This window comes from Pyrus communis, chromosome 2 (assembly GCF_963583255.1).
Source record: "Pyrus communis chromosome 2, drPyrComm1.1, whole genome shotgun sequence".
Taxonomy (NCBI): Eukaryota; Viridiplantae; Streptophyta; class Magnoliopsida; order Rosales; family Rosaceae; genus Pyrus; species Pyrus communis.
Genome location: NC_084804.1, coordinates 32,784,588 through 32,803,394, shown reverse-complemented (window position 1 = coordinate 32,803,394; position 18,807 = coordinate 32,784,588). Strand labels below are relative to the sequence as shown.

Sequence of the window (18,807 nt, the reverse complement as noted above, 5' to 3'; positions counted from 1 at the left end):
ACTATGGTGAATGTTCACCATACATTTCATCTTTTGACACGTGTTTTTTTTTTTTTAACTTAAATCATAGTTAATTTTTTTTTTTTTCAAAATTAGAAAACGAACATTTAATATTAAAGTTAACCATAATTAGTTGAAAGAATATGTGTTAGATGATGTGTGTAGTAAGTATACACCATAGTTATGGTGATGAGCAAAAATACTCCTATATATTTACGGGTGAGAAATTAGGTATTGAAAAATAAAGTAAAAGAAGATGTACATGTGAATATTGCAACGTCAGTTTAAACGTTTATTTTTATTTTATTTTTTTGCATAATTGATTTTTAGTATGTAAATTAAAAAATAGCCGATTTTGATTATCGTGCAATATTAAAGAACGAGAAGCGTAGGCCGAAAACTAAATTCAGAACATGAGAATGTCAGTAGCATCCTCCAATGTATTTAGGTATGATTTTATTTTTTCAGAAACATATTCAATAACTTTGGGTTTGGGAAGCGTAATTTTGCCAAGACTTACGGTCCTTGTAATACGTTCACCATAGACAATAATTTGATGTTCAAAGTAAACGAATTAGGCGTTGACTCGTCGTCCTTGACTAGCCTGCTGATCATTTCATTACAACCTCCCCCATCCATTTCTCAGTCAAAAACCCACCTTCCACGAACCCCCTTTTGCTTTCTTTGCCGCCTCCTCCCTCCCTCCCTCCCCTTCTCCTCCACCACATCCACATCGATCGTATATCTCTCTCACTAAACCCACTCCCTCTCTCTCCCCCCGATCAACTTCACTATGCCCGTGGACAATTCTCTCCAAGCCGTAATCGCAGCTGCCGCCAGCTTCTTCTTCGTAACCGTCATCTTCACCGCCGTCTACCTCCTCTTCAAGGGCTCCAAGAACAAATCCACCCGCTCCCGCCAAGCCCGTCCCCTCCGCAACCCGGCCGCCCTCTCCGCCATCAGCGTCGACGAGACCACCTCCTTCGATCCGTCCCTCAAGTTCTCCATGGAAGAAGTCGTCAAGGCCACCAAGAACTTCTCCGCTGATCTCGTTGTCGGTGACGGCGGCTTCGGCCTTGTCTACAAGGCCCAACTCTCCGACGGCCTCACCGTCGCGATCAAGAAGCTCGATCCCGACGCGTTCCAAGGGTTTCGGGAATTTCAGGCCGAGATGGAAACCCTAGGTAAGCTTCGCCACCCGAACATCGTCAAAATGTTGGGATACTGCGTCTCCGGCGCCGATAGGATATTAATTTATGAGTTTATTTCCAAGGGAAATCTCGACCTTTGGCTTAATGACTCGTCGTCAACGGACGGTGACGGTTATGATGACGCGCCGGGGTTACGATTACCGTTATCTTGGAAAACGAGGATTAAGATCGTTAGTGGGGTGGCGAATGGGTTGGCATATTTGCATGGGCTGGAAAAGCCCATTATTCATAGGGACATCAAGGCCAGCAATGTGTTGTTGGACAAGGATTTTGAGGCCCATATTGCTGATTTTGGGCTGGCCAGGAGGATGGATGCCTCCCAGTCCCACGTGTCGACGCAATTTGCCGGCACGATGGGGTACATGCCCCCGGAATACAAGGAAGGGTTCACGGGGGCAACCGTGAGGGCGGACGTGTTTAGCTTTGGGATCTTAATGTTGGAGGTTGCGACCGGGAGGCGGCCGAATTTGCCGACCATGCACGACGGGAAGGAAATGGGCTTGGTGGAATGGGCTAGGAAAATGAGGGAACAAAATCGGCACATGGAAATGGTGGATTCAGGCATTTCGATGGAGGATTTGGATGAAGGGGAAGTTAAGGAGTATTTTAGCATTGCCATTTTATGTGCTTGTGAGATTTCAAAACAAAGGCCGGCCATGAAAGAAGTCATTGAAATGTTGAATCAAATTTCGACATGATATTGTTAGTGCATTTTTTGTTGTTGTTGGTGTGAGTAGTGTTTGTTTATTATATGGAATGTTAAATAATGTTGCTTGGAGTGCTTATGAAAGGGGATGTAAATATTGATGTTGAGCCAATTAAACAATGAAATGACACGAGTAGGAGAATTAGTATTTAAATTATTGTGTTTTTTTTCTTCTGTCTCATTAATTCTATTTGGACACACAAAATTGACATGATTATTTTCTAATACAGATGAGTTTCACATATAATGTTAAGGCTCACTCTATGAAAGAGTAATAGTTTTGTGTGTCCAAATAGAATTGTTGTGGTTCTGCTTTGTGGATTTTACTTTTGCAAATTTATAAACTTATTGTCGCTTAGTATTACGGTCTAGTAGTATTCCTCTTCATTTATAAGTGAGAGGTCTTAGGTTCGATTCTTGTCAAAGGCGAATTTGAATCATGTTCTTGCTAGCCCATTGTGAGGACTAGCCCATTGTGAAGTTTAGCCCACTCCTCATGCTTTTAGGTAAATAATATCGTTTGTTAAAAAAAAAAATATTATATATATATAACAGGACTACTTGAGGTACTTAGTAGAACAAGATCCCATTTATTATATATATATATATATATATATATAATAACAGGACTACTTGAGGTACTTAGTAGAACAAGATCCCATTTATTATATATATATATATAATAACAGTACTACTTGAGGTACTTGAGGTACTTAGTCTTCATTATTTACTCCCATTTATTTCAGTAGGTGCCAGTCCTCTTCAAGTTGTGCCAGAATGGTATTTCCTGCCGATCCATGTCATGATGAGTTGGTTATTAGTTCATGATGAGTTGGTTATTAGTTTTATAGCTATCAGTATGTACTATAGGCTGGTCCATTTTTTTTAATCCCAAAAAACATCTTATACAACCACAAAACGAATGTTTTTAGGAATTGGTTGGTCACTTAATAACACGTAATAATAGTAGATGTTATTCGATGTAAGAAAGAGGAACAATGAAAAAAAATAAAAAACAATAAATATTCGTGATGCACGTATTATTGTATTAGCCCCTCACGGGTTTTGCGTGACTTTTTCTTTTCAATCGCGAGATTATGTGAATGAACTTCTGCTGAGTTCATTTAAAGTAAAAATAAAGTGCTTGTCGTATGGTATGGAACTTCTTTCAAAGATTGTTTTCATGGAACATGATTGTTGTGCTGCAAGTGGTGAATTGCTCTAGTGGTTAAAATTTCTTTCACTGTCTTTTGGTTCTCTTCCTTCCCCTCCCTTTAGTGTTAGATTAGTGTAAGATATCATTTATATTAAAAAAACATGATTGTCGTGCTTTTTGTTGAATTAATCAACTAGTGAAGATTCCTTTTTGGATGAGAATTAACACCACATATTATGAAAGGTATGAGTTGGGGCGGCACATTATCTTTATATATAAAGTCAGGGGTCCAATGAACAGTAGTTTTTTTGTCTCACAAACCACCAAAAAATAATTGGACAAAAATGCCCCTCAAACAGAAAACTTCAAAAGCAATCCAAAATAATGCATTAAATGTGGCAAATGTATTTTGGTGATTTTAATAGTGTTTCTTAATAATTAATTTTTTTTGTAAAGTTTTTTTTTTTTTTTTTTTTTTAATAATTAGTACCTCACAATAGGCTAGTAATAATATGATTCAATCAGTTGTTCATTAAATATTATTTTCTCTATTTATAAACACGTTCAAAACATCTTAAGAGGCGTGTAATGCTGGTTATAAAAAATGTATTTCACACGCGGATAATAATGTGATTAAATTAGTTGTCAAATAAATTTTTTTTTAAACAAACAATATTATCTACACTAAGGGGATGGGTGGGCTTAGTCTCACAATGAGCTAGCTGTGATTCAATCAGTTGTTTATTAAATATTGTTTTCTTTATTCTTAATGTAAATTCAATAGAGACCGATTTTATTATGTAGATTCAACTGCTTTAATTGGTTTATGAGGGTTTTTTCTAGCATGATCTAAGATTATTCATTTACTTCAAATATTTGACTTTTCTTTGGTCAATTTACACACATAACTACATTTAAAACGTGTAAGTCGTGCATAGCACGTCGTGATTCAAAAAATATTTTCTACATGTGTGTGAGCCCATGCAAGAAGGCTAATAATTTATAAATGGTCAGCGATAGCATGCTTCGAATTCTTTTTTTATTGCTGCACAAGGAAGGGAAATATAATACTTGGCACAATTTTCAGGCATCAATTGAAAACTTAAAAGAAACATTTTTTAATTGAATGAATTTGATATAACAACGTTGTGATATTTACCAACTAGGTGTTGCAAAAAGAAAACAAACTCTAGCCCATTAGAAAGAAGAAAACATAGCAGTGTTTTCCACTTTATCCTGCCCTTAAGCATGACTAGCAAGAAGTTAAACTAACTTACCTCCAAGAAGTTGAGGGAAGACGGCGAGCTATAGACTACCAGGCAAAGTATTGGCTTCATCTATTTATTTTTTTCCTCAAGCATAAAAATTTATGGATACGCTACTACTTAATTTGATGAAAATCATTACTTTAGTCAAAAGAAAGGTTTGAAATTGGAACTGTAGAAATGAACAGTGTTTCAATCTGAATTTCAGATTAATTACAACCACGCCATTGGTCTTTCTGTTGTTTTTCCGTGGGAGGGTATGGGTTTTCAGTTTTTCCCTCTGATTCAAAAGGTTATGCACTGTTTGAAAATTATTGTTTATTGTTTTGTTGGTTCTGTCTAATTTTTGGATGTGGGATAATGCTTGCAGGTGAATTATATGCACGGTTTTTTCGTCCACTACATCTACCAGCCATAAACCACAAATCCAGTTCTACTCAACACACACAAGCACGCACACACACACCCAGACACCTCCACAACTGACCACCCCTAATGCAGAACGACAAAGAGATAGAGGAGATGTCAAAAGACACACGAGGCTTGACAGAAAAAATGATAGAAGAGCAATGCTCAATTCTTCATTACCATAAAATTATAATTCCAATTGTCTTCCTTTAACATATCAAACTCCCTCCCTAATATACTAGTGTACCAAAACATCTTCATCAATGCAAATACAACTCCCTAAGCCACCAAAGCATATTAAATGACAATTGTTCGACCTAGCAACTTAATTTAAAACACAACTTACAATGCATCAAAATTACTACAAATATTAAATCACAGCCTAAGATACATGAATCTCAAATTAATAATTAATGGAATGACCAAACACCAAAATACCAAAAGCCCTGTTGAATAAAGTCCTTATGCTCTGCATCAACCCCACCTCCATTTCAGCTCAGCTCAGATTCTGGCCGTCCAAATCAACCAGTTTTCCGACCCTTGAATGTCTTCAGGTACTTTTTGTGTTTCTTTTGGTTCCTTCTTTTGTTGCTTAAATTCATGTGATTAAAGTCTGGAACAATACAGTGAAAAAGATGCAACTTTTTTGTGCTAAATGTGCTTAAAGATTGGACATGTTATTGAATATTAGCCATGTAGTTTGAATTGAATATGTGATTGAATTTTAAAGATTGCAGCTTTGTGCATTTTTCTCCTTGATTTTTACTGTTTGATTCTTGGGTGTGTTTATTTTTGTTGCTCAACAGTTTTTCTAATGCCATCAGCTGTGATGGTTAATATTCTGAATTTGTCCACTTTGATATGATTAGACAATTGCAATTAAGCATTGTGATTAGATTTCAGCAAACAACATAAGATTAGCGTGCCAGAATTCAATAAGATAGAAGCTAATAAAACACTTTGATATGCATGAAAAGCTCTGTTTGAATTGATAATTTGACACAAAATGGCCATAAAGGCAGTTGGTCTTATTAAAGGTTGTCTTCCAGAGGAATTAAAGAAGGTACTTTTATATGCAGCTTCTGAATGGGGGCATTCAATGTCTTATATTGTCAAATATAATGTTATTGTGTATGTATTTACTTTGCATAAACTTGGTCTCACTTTTGATTGAATTGTTGCAGTTCTTGGTATAAGGAGTTATAGCTCCATTGAAGAAGTGAGAGGTGTACGACAATATTTCTTCAGTCTAGTATGTCATTTTAACGATTGGAATTCCACAATTTGATTAGTTTTGATAATTTCCGGAAGAAGAAGAAGGCCCTGTGTCCAAGTTTTAAAAAGCACACTTTGTAATGCTTCAAAATTTTATGCTTTTTTCAGGAATTCAGACAGGCAGGATGTGGATACTTCTGACTTTATCAAGGTTAGTGAATTATGTGGTTTCTCCACGAGGTGCAGTTTTATTGTTAATCTTTGTAAAGCTTCAAAATTTCATGCTTTTTTCAGGAATTCAGACAGGCAGGATGTGGATACTTCTGACTTTATCAAGGTTAGTGAATTATGTGGTTTCTCCACGAGGTGCAGTTTTATTGTTAATCTTTGTAAAGCTTCAAAATTTCATGCTTTTTTCAGGAATTCAGTAGTCCCCATCATCATCAGTTTGTCTGCTATTGCTGTTAGAGAAGCATTCCACAGGAGAAGGTGGGGTTACACCTTCAGTTTATTCGCGCGAAGAACCAGTATGTCCAAAAATATATGTTACTCGATTCTTAAAAACTGTATAGCATGGCAAAATAAATTTACAAATTGCTAATTTTTCTGTTTTGTATAAAATCTTTGTTCACTCTACCTGAGCAGGTACACATGTTAAGTTTTCTTTCATCATATCTTTGGCACAGAAAGCACCATCAAAATTTAAACTTTTTTTTTATTTTTTTCATTCGGCTGTTGAGGAAGGGATTGTTGTTGGTGGATGAACCCTTTAGGTAATTATCTGTTGCTTATTGAACTCCCCCAATCACGAGTTTTGACTCAGAAGAAGATTTTGATGATAACAGATACTAAATTGAATTTTGGCTCAAATTGTATTGAAAATTTCAATTCGGAGCAATTTTTATGACGAAGAAGGATGAATCCTAAACATATATATGAATTTAGTCAATTTCCACATGCTCCATTCAATAGATGAATTGTAAACATATGAATTTCAAGCACCTGAATTGAATAGATGCTTTTAATTTTTCTGCAATTTTATTTCTATGTTGCTTATATCATTGTTGTTTGAATATATGGTTAAACTTATTTCATTAATCAGAAAATATATTACCGATAGTTTGATTGGTTAAAGCTAAGATGTTTTTCATAGTATCGCATGAAGCTCGATAGGAAAGTAGTTCCATTATATGTATGCCTTGCAACTCCTTTTGTCTTTTCTATTGTCTGGTTGCTGCTGTTTTCTCATTGTGCAGGAAGCTTTATGGCGTTCAAAGTGCCAAATCATTATGCTGGCACTATTATGTTTTAGTATTTGTTGGATTCGAATGTACTCATTGTTTTAAGTGAGTATTAATTTTGACTCCTGATAAATATTTTGAATGATAAATCAAAGGGCAGGGAGCGAGAGTCGGAGAAGCTCTTGGTTTGGGTGTTTTAACATGTTGATGTTGTGTGTTTTACTGTTTATTTAGATATGTGCTTCATATGCAGATAATATATTTCTGATTTGAAATTTTCATCATTATTCCATTGATTTAGTAATTAAATTTATGCCTTGATTTAGCTTTTTTATCATGATGAGTATTAGGAACAGAGTAGGAGAGGTTGGTGATTTTATAGAGCACAATCATTAGGCTGCTTCGGTGCTCTGTGTTTATTGATTTAGGTATACGTTATATGGATTTGATGTGATTCTGATTCTGGAATTGGGTGTTGACTACTGAATTGGTGCTTGATATATTCGTGCTAGATTGTTCTCCAGCAGTGGAATCTGAGGAAGATTTCAAAAACTGGGAAATTATTTTGTTCTCCACTTGGTAATTGGTGGAGATGTCAAGTTATGTGGGTGTTCACATTACGGATCAATCGCTTCAAAGCCAGTTCACGCAGGTTTAGTTGTGCAGTCTAGAAAATAAGGTATGTATAATTTGTTCCCTAGCTTATCTGAATTTTGATATGGTGTGGTATTTGTGGATCTTATGTGATAGTTTTTCTTTGAATTCAGTGAAGACTCAGAATGGTAAAGTTATGGCTGGAGATTTGCCACCTTTAAGGTGAACTTAAAGGCATTTAGAGAAACGTATTCTGAGGACATCAGAGGTGTCTTAAGTGGGTTGGATTCTGACTTCAGGGATGAGATTCATCCTTCCTTAAGGTGATTCATATTGTTTGTCTGTTTTATTTTCCTTCTCTCTCTCTCTCTCTCTCTCTCTCTCTCTCTCTCTCTCTCTCTCTCTCTCTCTCTCTCTAGCACACTCACACCCCTATGCATGTTACTGAGTTAATCATAGTGCTGACCAAAGTAGGTATAAGCATAACGATTGGAGGTCGTTGGTGTAAAACTTCAAATTGCAAAAACAAAAGAAAATTGTAAGGGTAATGGATTAAGTATGTGATTTGTCCAATGTAGATGTGTTTGATGCAGCACTGCAAACAAAGTAGTGTCATTATTGAGACCATGTAAACTTGAGTATAAATGGGATCCAACTGCAAGAGAAATGTTGTGGTGTGCCAGGAGTACATTAAGTGTCATAATACATTTGTTAAAATAATTTTTTTTTTCAAGTTTCCAACCAATTGTATCATGACACTTAATATATCAAACTGTGTTCCTAATATACTAAAAAATCTCTCCAACTGCAAGGGCTACATTACCGGTTGGGTATTGTTGAATATTTTAACAATATATATATATATATATATATATATATGATTTGGTGCTGCATTGTGCAGCGTGTGTGTATGATAAAGGGTGCTGCAGTGCGCAGCAAATGTAATTAGTTGAATGGTTACAACTTTTAGTTAAAAGACATGATGCTTACTCAAATTGTATGAGTAAAATTAAAAAATATAAATAATCAAAATTTATTTTCTGAAAATATTAAATAGAAGACATGTCTTTTGGGTAAACACTATTAAGAAGGGTTGTGCATCTTCAACTAAAATGAAGGGGCTTGATGAACGGGTACTTTGATGTCTATAAATACATATTGTGGCATAATGTTTCATATACAATTTCAGAAATTAATTTCTACATTGCTTACTCTCTTCTCTCTCCATCACATTTATACAATTTCTTTTTAGTTATTTCTAAGGGAATATAATTCGGTTTTGCTAATCGAATATTCCATACTTTGTTGTATACTGGAAGTGATTTGCCAAGAACCCTTTAGCAAACTTCATTCGAGTGGGGGCAAATAACACTTTAAGGAAACGATTCAAGTTGTACCTCAAAGTCAATCTTTGGATTATTCTCCATAATTCTACATTTTTTAACAATCTTAAAGTGTTATTTTCGTCACGGAGAACAAGTCCGATAACATGGCTTTGAAGATTATCAATCAAGATGTCTACAAGCTAGACAAATTTGATGGATCAAACTTCACCTGATGGAAGGACAAAATGCGTTTCATGCTTATTGTTCTAAATGTCATTTATGTGTTGGACTCGAAATTGGAGCCTATTGGTGAACCAAGTGACAAAGATACGGACAAAATAGTTGCCGATAGAAAGAAACGTGAAGAAGATGAATTGGTATGTAGAGGACACATTTTGGGCACATTATCTGATCGCTCATATGACCTGTACGCACACATTCAATCTCCGAAGGAAATTTGGGAAGCACTTGAACACAAGTACACAACAGAGAAAAGAGGTACCGATAAAATTTTTAATGTTCAAATATTATGAGTTCACTATGTTTGATAACAAACCCATCCTAGACCAAGTTCATGAATTATTGGTCTTGGTCTCAAAGCTTCGTGAACTTAAAATAGTTATTCTGGATCCTATGATAGTTGGGGCTATTATGACAAAATTACCCCAAACATGGAATAATTATAGAAAGAAACTTCTACACATGGTGAAAGATATTAGTTTGGAAGATTTGCAAAACAGTATTCAAATTGAAGAAGAAACTCGAAATCGTAATAAGAATTTTGCAAATCAAGATTTGTCCAAAGTTCACATTGTCGAATGAAACAAATACAAAAAGAACTTCAAAGTCAAAGTTGATAAAGGGAAGTTTAAGAAGACCAATTCCAACAACAATCAAAAGAATGCAAATGGTGTCTGCTACCATTGTGGAAAGAAATGCCATTACATTCGTGATTGTAGATACATAAAAGCAAGTGAGGAATATGCTGATAAGACCAATAATGCAAATATGGTGGAAAACTCTGGAATTGATAACATTGTTGCAATGGTATTAATGATGCATATTGGCATGGTTACCGAACTAAATATGGCAGCAGCAATAAAATCCTCTTATTGGTGGCTCGACTCGGGAGCTACTATACATGTGTGCAATGACAAGGCACCATTCATGACATATGAAGCATTAATGAACAATCAAGAGGTTTTAATGGGGAATTATAATTCCGCCAAAGTTATAGGAAAATGAACCATTGAACTTCAATTTACTTCTGGGAAGAAATTGATGTTGCTTAATGTACTGCATGTTCCAGAAATTAGAAAAAATCTTGTGTCTACAAATTTATTATGTAAGAATGGTATAAAGACTGTTCTAGAGTCCGACAAGTTAATAATGTCGAAAAATGGAATGTTTGTTGGGAAGGGGTATTTGTGATGGGATGTTCAAACTAAGTATTAATAATAAAGTGAATTCTTCTGCTTATATTGTTGAATCTTCCTCTCATTTATGACATTTACGTTTAACATATAAATTTTAGATCTTTAAAATACATGCGCACACTTGGTTTAATTTCTTGCAATGATGATTATAATGATAAATGTGAAACATGTATTCAAGCGAAAATGACTAAGAAACCTTTTCTAACTGCTGAAAGAAATACATATTTATTAGATTTAATACATTTTGACATATGTGAATTTAATGGTGTTTTAACAATAGGAGGAAAAATATATTTTATCAGATGATTGTTCTAAGTTCACTTATGTTTATTTATTGTCTAATAAAGATGAAGCCTTTGAGTGTTTTAAGCGCTATAAAGCTGAAGTTGAAAACCAAAAAGGAAGGAAAATTAAATGTCTTCGTAGTGATAGAGGTAAAGAATATTTTTCACATGAATTTGATATTTTTTGTGAAGAGCATGGTGTTATACATCAAAGAACTGCACCTTATACACCACAACAAAATGGTTTGGCAGAAAGAAAAAATAGAACACTCACTGAAATGATTAATTCTATGATGATTAATTCTAATACTCCAAAATATTTATGGGGTGAAGCATTGTTTATTGCATGCCATATACACAATAGAATTACATCTATGAACACACATGTGTCACCATATGAAATTTGGAAAGGAAGAAAACCAAATTTGCCATATTTGAGAGTATGGGGTTGTGTAGCTTTTTACAAGGCACTGGATCCTAAGAGATCCAAGTTGGGTCCAAGAGGAATTAAAAGCATATTTGTAGGATATGCAGAAAATTCAAAAGCATATAGGTTGCTTAATTTAGACTCAAATACAATAGTTGAGTCTAGAGATGTCGAATTTATAGAAAATAAATTCTATAATGACTAATCAATGTCTGGAAAAGAGAATGATCAAACATTTTTCTCTAATCCGGCTAGTAGTCATTCCCAAGGTGAGAAAAGAAAATAGTCTGAAATTGTTAATGAACTAAGGAAAAGCCAAAGAGTAAGAAAAGAAAAGACTCTAGGCTCTGATTTTATTTCATCTCAATCTATTGTATTTTTAGTTGAAGGAAATAGAACAAAGGTTCTTAAAAAAAATACCCATATTGTTGAATGTTGAGGATGATCCTAAAAGTCTAAGCGAAGCAATGACTTCAAGAGATGCAGCTTTATGGAAAGAGGCTATAGATGATGAATTTGAATCATTGATATCTAATCAGACATGGGTTTTAGTAGACTTGCCTCAAGGATCAAAAGCAATAGGATGTAAGTGGGTATTTAGAAGAAAATACAATACAGACGGGTCTATTCAGACATTTAAAGCCAGGCTGGTTTCCAAAGGTTTTAAGCAGAAAAAGGGAATAGACTATTTTGATACGTATGCACCAGTAGCTAGGCTCACATCAATTAGAATATTGTTTGCATTGGCATCTTTATATAATTTGCATGTGCATCAAATCGATGTGAAAACGGCTTTTTTAAATGATGATTTAGATGAAGAAGTCTATATGGAACAACTAGAAGGGTTTGTTCTCCCTAGGAATGAAAAGAAAGTTTGTAAATTAGTAAAGTCATTATATGGATTGAAGCAAGCACCAAAACAATGGCATGAAAAGTTTGATTTTGTCATTTTATCATATGGATTTAGACATAACAATGTTGATAAATGCATATACTCTAAATTCACAAATAATTATGGTGTTGTTATATGTTTATATGTCGATGACTTGCTAATTTTTTGTACAAACATGAAAGGTGTATCTGAAACTAAAGAGTATCTAAATTCAAAATTTAAGATGAAGGACTTGAATGAAGTAGATACTATCTTGGGAATTAAAGTAAAGAAACATAATAAAGGTTACGCTTTGTGTCAGTCACATTATATAGAAAAATTGCTTCTTAAGTTTAAGCATCTACAAATAAAAGAAGCAAATACCCCTTATGACCCTAGTGAAACTTTGCTTAATAATTCTGGTAGATCCGTTGCACAGCTTGAGTATGCTAGTGTAATCAGAAGTTTAATGTATGTCATGCATTGTACCAGGCCAGATATCACATTTGCAGTAAGCAAACTTTCTAGATACACTAGTCATCCAAGTACTGCTCATTGGAAAGTAATAAATAGAATTTTTGGTTATCTTAAAAGAACTATAAACCTGAGTTTAACTTACTACGAGTTTCCAGCAGTACTTGAAGGATATTCAGATGCAAGTTGGATAACAAGTGCTAACGATAATAAGTCTACATCAGGGTGAATTTTTACAATTGTCGGAGGAGCAATATCTTGGGCTTCGAAGAAGCAAACATGTATAGCACATTCAACTATGGAATCTGAATTTATAGCATTAGCAGTAGTAGGTAAAGAAGCGGAATGGATTAGAAATTTGTTATTGGAAATAGAGTTGTGGCCACAACCAATTCCATCCATTTCTTTATACTGTGATAGTGAGGCTACTTTGTCTAGAGCATACAATAAGCTATACAATGGAAAGTCTAGACATATTAGCTTGAGACATGAATATGTCAAGCAATTAATAACTGATGGAGTTATTAATATTGTTTATGTTAAATCAAGTAATAACTTGACGGATCCGTTAACGAAAGCACTTTCAAGAGCTTTGGTAGTTAGTACATCTAGTGGAATGGGGCTAAAACCCTTTATAGAAAATTAGCCACCTATAATGGTAACCCGACTTTCTCTAGAACATCACTAGTTTAAAAGTTTAATGGGTAATAACATGTTATTGATAAGTGGTTGTGAAAGCACTGAAAATTAATATATAGCTTAGAGTTGGGTTTTCTCTTGTAAATATTTATGAAACCAGGATGAAGTACAGGGCCATAATAGTGCTTAACTAGTTCAGAAATTTCTTTTAAGGAAATAAGACATAATCATGTGTGTAGTGATTCCGGTTTTAACATAAGAATAGGTGGTTTAAACTTAGGTCACCATTGCATTCGTTATAACTTTGAATTACTTATACTAATTAAAGGTTTAATTCGAAAGACATCTTTATTGTATGCATGATTATATCGGTATGCTTGTGATTAATTTAAAAGAGAGAAGTATTGTAATACCATTTATTATATATTCTCAAAATAGGGAAGGATTGTTGAATATTTCTAAAGCTTATGAGTTGTTCGTTATCAAGGTCTTCTCCTTCTTCGGTTCTTCCACTACTCACGTATACATCGAACAACTTTGACAATGTCACTTCGTAATTCATTCTCAGTCTCACAAAAAATGTCACTTGAACGAGAAGTATATATATAGGGGTTGAATGCGAGACATAGGCTGTATATACAAGCATATAATTTATAATTTATCCCTAACGGGGAAGATCATCAGAAATTGTTAAACCATTGATGGTGCAACTCTTAGCAGCTAGTTGATCCTGCATATCTGCAGATCTTCCTGTAAAAAATGCCGGTCGCTCAGGTTTGGGAAGACTAATAGTTTCAGTTTTCAACATTAAAACAACTGATGACATGGTCGGCCTACTGTTTGCATCCTCTTGAACACACAATAGTCCAATGTGGATGTATCTCAAAACTTGATCTGGCCTGCATGAATCTTTCGACAGTATTGGATCTATCAAATCCAACCCTTTTCCTTCATTCCATGATTGCCAAGCCTGTAAAACAATAATTTTTAAGGATGTAATTATAAAATGGTATACTACTCTAATCTTTGATAGCTTAGCCATATAATAATTTGGGAATAATGATGTATATATAAATAATTCTTATACCAAGTTATTAAATGCTTACGTGTGCTAGAAGTGTAGGAAAACGGCAGTTAAAGCCTAAAAAGTTCTTTCTCCCCGTGGTGATCTCAAGCAGGAGTATACCAAAGCTAAAGACGTCTGATTTTACTGAATATATTCCTTCTATTGCATACTCTGGAGCCATATAACCACTTGCATGTACAAAATTAATGCGTTGAGACTTTGTAGTTAGAAAAAACAAATATATTTTAGGGTTAGTCTATGGTACTTTATTAAAACAATAAGATACAAGTACTCTTTAATTTTAATGTTAATATTGTAATTCAATAACGTTCAACACAATTGTAATAGGGATGTGATATCTACACACAATATTTTACTTCTCACATACCTTTTTAATTTTCGGCCGTCGGATCGGATGAATTGAAAAATATCAACGGACATAAATTATCAAGAGATGTGTGAGAAGTAAAATGAGGTGTGTGGATAGCACACCCCTTGTAATATACTACCTTGACAGTGTAATCTAATTTCCACACAGTAACTGACAACCTTGGTAATCTAACCGTTGGTAATTTACGCATTTGTACAAAAATAAAATTAAGCAATGGTATAAGGTAATTCATTAAACTTAAATCTATGGTCTAAGATAATTCTTAACGTTTATGATTAAGAAATTTTTTTGAACTTAATCAATAGTCTAAGATAATCCTTAAATTTTTATTCAAAACTGTATCTAACACTAAGATCATTTGTTGAACTTAATCAATGGTCTAAAATAATTTTAAAATATGATTATATTAAAGGGTACTGGTACCTTTATTTTTTAATAGGGTAAATCGCCAAAATGGTCCTTGAGATTTGCATAACTCATCACTTTGCTCTCTAAGATTCCAAATCGATAAAGTGGTCCTTGAGATTGTCCACCATCCATCATTTTAGTCATTCCGTTAAAAACTCCGTTAAGTGTCCCGGAGCTCTTGGCCGGAAGTTTGGGCAATTTTCAAAGCTTCGTAACTCAATCGTTTCTTAACCAAATTTGACTCATAATATATCAAAATGAAGATAGGAAAGTTTAGAATAAAATTATACCTATTTCGAAACCCAATGGTTGCCAAAGATGGCTGGAAAATAGCCTCAAAGTTGACTGGTCTGAGTGAAAACTTGAAAACTCATCGGAAACTAGGTGAACTTTAAACATTCATAACTTCTTCAATACACAACGAAATCAAGTGATTTAAAAACGAAAATCATATTCCTCGACTCGACAAAAAGAATGGTACCTTTTTTTACGGCTAAGTCGCTGTGGTTTGGCTGGAAAACAGCTCGAAAATGGCTAACTCGAGACCAAGACAGACACTTTCGAGCCGTTTTCTGGCCAAACCACCGTGAGTTAGCAGTAAAAAAAGGTACCATTCTTTTCATCTCGTCAAGAAGTATGAATTTCATTTTTGATTCACTTGATTTTGTTGAGTATTGCAGAAGTTATGAACGTTTAAAGTTTACCCAGTTTCTGACAAGTTTTCAAGTTTTCAATCGAACCAGTCAACTTTGAGGCTATTTTCTGGAAATCTCTGGCAACCATTGGGCTTTGAAATAGGTATAATCTTATTCTAAACTTTCCTATCTTCATTTTGATATATTATGGGTCAATTTGGTTAATAAACGAATGAGTTACGAAGCTTTGAAAATTGCCCAAACTTCCAGCCAAGAGCTCCAGGACACTTAACGGAGTTTTTAACGAAACGACCAAAATGATGGATGGTGGACAATCTCAGGGACCACTTTTATCGATTTAGAATCTCAGGGACCAAGGCGATGAGTTATGCAAATCTCAGGGACCATTTTGGCGATTTACCCTTTTTTAATGAGGTACCGTAAGATCCTCCTATTTTATATGTGAAGATATATAAGTTGAAACTTAAATAGGATCAAAGGTTATATAAATTGAAACTTACAGAGTTCCGACGACTCTTTCGGTATTTCCTTGAGTTTGACCATCAACTCCAAACATTTTAGCCATCCCAAAATCTGATATTTTTGGATTCATTTCACCATCTAACAAGATGTTGCTGGCTTTTAAATCACGATGTATAACTCTAAGCCTAGAATCTTCATGAAGATACAAAATTCCTCGAGCGATTCCTCCTATTATCATGCAACGTCTCGACCAATCCAACTGTTCTCGTTGCTTGGGTTCTGCATGGGTAACATTTATCAAGGACATGATAAAATTTACAGCCAATTACACACACACACGCACATATATATTGTAATTAACAAGGGAAAATATTTGGTCAAATGATATTCACTAACCAAATAGAAATTTGTCAAGACTTTTGTTGGGTACATATTCATAGACAAGTAAGGTTTCTTCTCCTTCCAAGCAAAATCCCAGAAGCCTCACAAGGTTTCTGTGTTGAAGTTTGGCTACCAATACCACCTCATTCTGAAATTCTTGTACACCTTGTGTGGAGCTTTTCGATAGCCGTTTTACTGCTATTTCATGTCCATTACCAAGTGTGCCCTACAATATGTAATGTGAACTAAGCAGTAAGCGTTGTAAATACTATTAATTATGTAGTATAATATGTAATCAAAACTAATTAAGGTCATTTAGTCAATCAATTATAGTAAATAGATAGATAGTTCATAATATATATATTTTTACCTATTTTGACCATTTAGTTTTATACAGTTCGATGCGTAAAAGTTCACATGTTTTTTTGTTGATTTTTGCATGAATATTTTTTCACATAGCGATGATCAGGAACTATTTTCGCGTAGGAATGCCTCCATAATTTTGTGGAGCGAAGGATCTCATGCAAATAAACATTTTCATACCTTGAAAACGGCACCAAATCCTCCTTCACCTAATTTGTTATCATCTGAAAACTTGTTCGTGGCAGTTTCAATAGTTCCCAATCTAAATTGCAATGACTCGACAGTTTTCTTCATATCATTACCAACTACAAACATTGACTCAAAAGATTAGATGTCTTAAATAAAAAATTTATTAAGAAATTGAAGTAATATATAAATACTTTTCAAATCTTTTTATTAAGTAATTACCTTTTTTCTTTTGTCGTTTGGAGTGGTATCTCTCTTTGACTGTTCGAAGTCTCTTGCGAAAGAAGCATCCGGCCACAACCACAACTAACGAACAGAAAGCAACTGAACCAAGAGTACCAACGATGATTATCATCGATGAGGGTTTGCTGCTTCCTGTATGAATACAAAATTATAATAAATATATCTCTGGGCCTACCTAACAATAATCAAAGAGCTAATCGATTTTTATTTTGATTATTTGCTATAAGAATCATCTTTAAAGGAGAATATAAAAATGAACGATTCATATTATTACGTCGTGAGATGAAACTCAACACGGTGATTTGTGGCATATGAAATTATATACGAGGGTACCAATTTTTATCAGTCACAAGAATTGTAGAAAGCTTGAAGGATATCATCATTTACCAGATCTGTTTGTCAGCAAGCTTGGCAGCGAAGGAGGCGGCGAAGGTGACAGCGGGGGCGAAGGCTTAGGCGGCAAAGATAACGGTGGCGGTGGTGACTGAGGCATAGGCGTCAAAGATAACGGTGGAGGTGACTGCGACTGCAGAGGAGGCGGCGACTGCGATTGCTGAGGGGGCGGAGACAGCGATTCCGCCGACTGCGAATGCAGAGGAGGCGGCGGTGCAGGTGACTGCGACTGCAGAGGAGGCGGCGACTGCGATTGCTGAGGGGGCGGAGACAGCGATTCCGGCGACTGCGAATGCGGAGGAGGCGGCGACAGCGATTCCGACGGAGGCTGATTACCTGACGACGATCTATAGCAGTTGGTGTCCTTTCTTTTGCAGTTGACAATTGAAGAGCCGCCGCGGGTGTTTGTGGGAGCGTTTGCAAAATTCAAGCTAGTACCGGGCAATGCAATAAGAAGTAAGGAGAGAAAGTAGAAAGGGATCATGTCACGTTGCATGGAAAAACCACGGGGTTTTGATAAGAGGATTAATTTGTTCAAGTTTTGCTAAAATATCTAAGTTACAAGTTTATAACAATGTCAGTGCACACGACGCTTGACTGACCTGACTCGTGAGTCAACGTGGAAGCAAATTAGAATCAACGAGTGGATAATACTTGCACAAAATGAGTGGATAATACTTGCATTCCTTGGAATGAGCTCATTATCCTTTACAAATAATATATTTTGATTGTACAAATTTTATAATCGACATGCATGCATATATGCATGGCATGCTCGAGATTCTATTCTTTTTTCAAACAAGTGAGAAAATTTTACATGGAACGAGCTATCATCAGCATTACAATCTAATAATATTTTTTTTTTATTTTTTGGAAAACCTCGACAGTACAAGTGAAATTTATTGATAGGAAAAAAAAAAAAATTACACCTAGTCAGGAGGACATAAATCTTACCCCCTTATAGAGCAAAAAAAAAAAAAAATACAAGAAAAGAGGGCAGGGGATA

The 18,807-nt window shown here is 34.9% G+C and overlaps 2 protein-coding genes across 4 annotated transcripts; one reads left to right on the top strand and one right to left on the bottom strand.

Annotated features, from left to right (window-relative positions):
• The first annotated feature begins 687 nt into the window (after positions 1 to 687).
• Positions 688 to 2,095, top strand: LOC137726643 (leucine-rich repeat receptor protein kinase EMS1-like). Its single transcript, XM_068465582.1, has one exon. It carries the CDS (start codon positions 794 to 796, stop codon positions 1,907 to 1,909), a length of 1,116 nt encoding a protein of 371 aa, XP_068321683.1. The 5' UTR covers positions 688 to 793; the 3' UTR covers positions 1,910 to 2,095.
• An 11,711-nt stretch (positions 2,096 to 13,806) lies between these two features.
• LOC137726142 (cysteine-rich receptor-like protein kinase 44) lies at positions 13,807 to 18,427 on the bottom strand. Of its 3 annotated transcripts, none has more exons than XM_068465017.1 (7): positions 17,796 to 18,427; positions 17,388 to 17,540; positions 17,160 to 17,284; positions 16,632 to 16,842; positions 16,274 to 16,514; positions 14,359 to 14,506; positions 13,807 to 14,222 (listed from the first exon to the last, which is right to left on the bottom strand). In XM_068465017.1, the coding sequence occupies exons 1-7, from the start codon at positions 18,295 to 18,297 to the stop codon at positions 13,917 to 13,919; spliced, it is 1,686 nt and encodes a 561-aa protein (XP_068321118.1). In that variant the 5' UTR covers positions 18,298 to 18,427; the 3' UTR covers positions 13,807 to 13,916. The 3 variants fall into 3 exon arrangements, 2 of the variants coding, with proteins under 2 accessions (XP_068321118.1, XP_068321119.1); XR_011067599.1 differs by having other exon boundaries at positions 14,082 to 14,222; positions 14,359 to 14,489; XM_068465018.1 differs by lacking the exon at positions 14,359 to 14,506.
• Between the last annotated feature and the right edge of the window lie 380 nt (positions 18,428 to 18,807).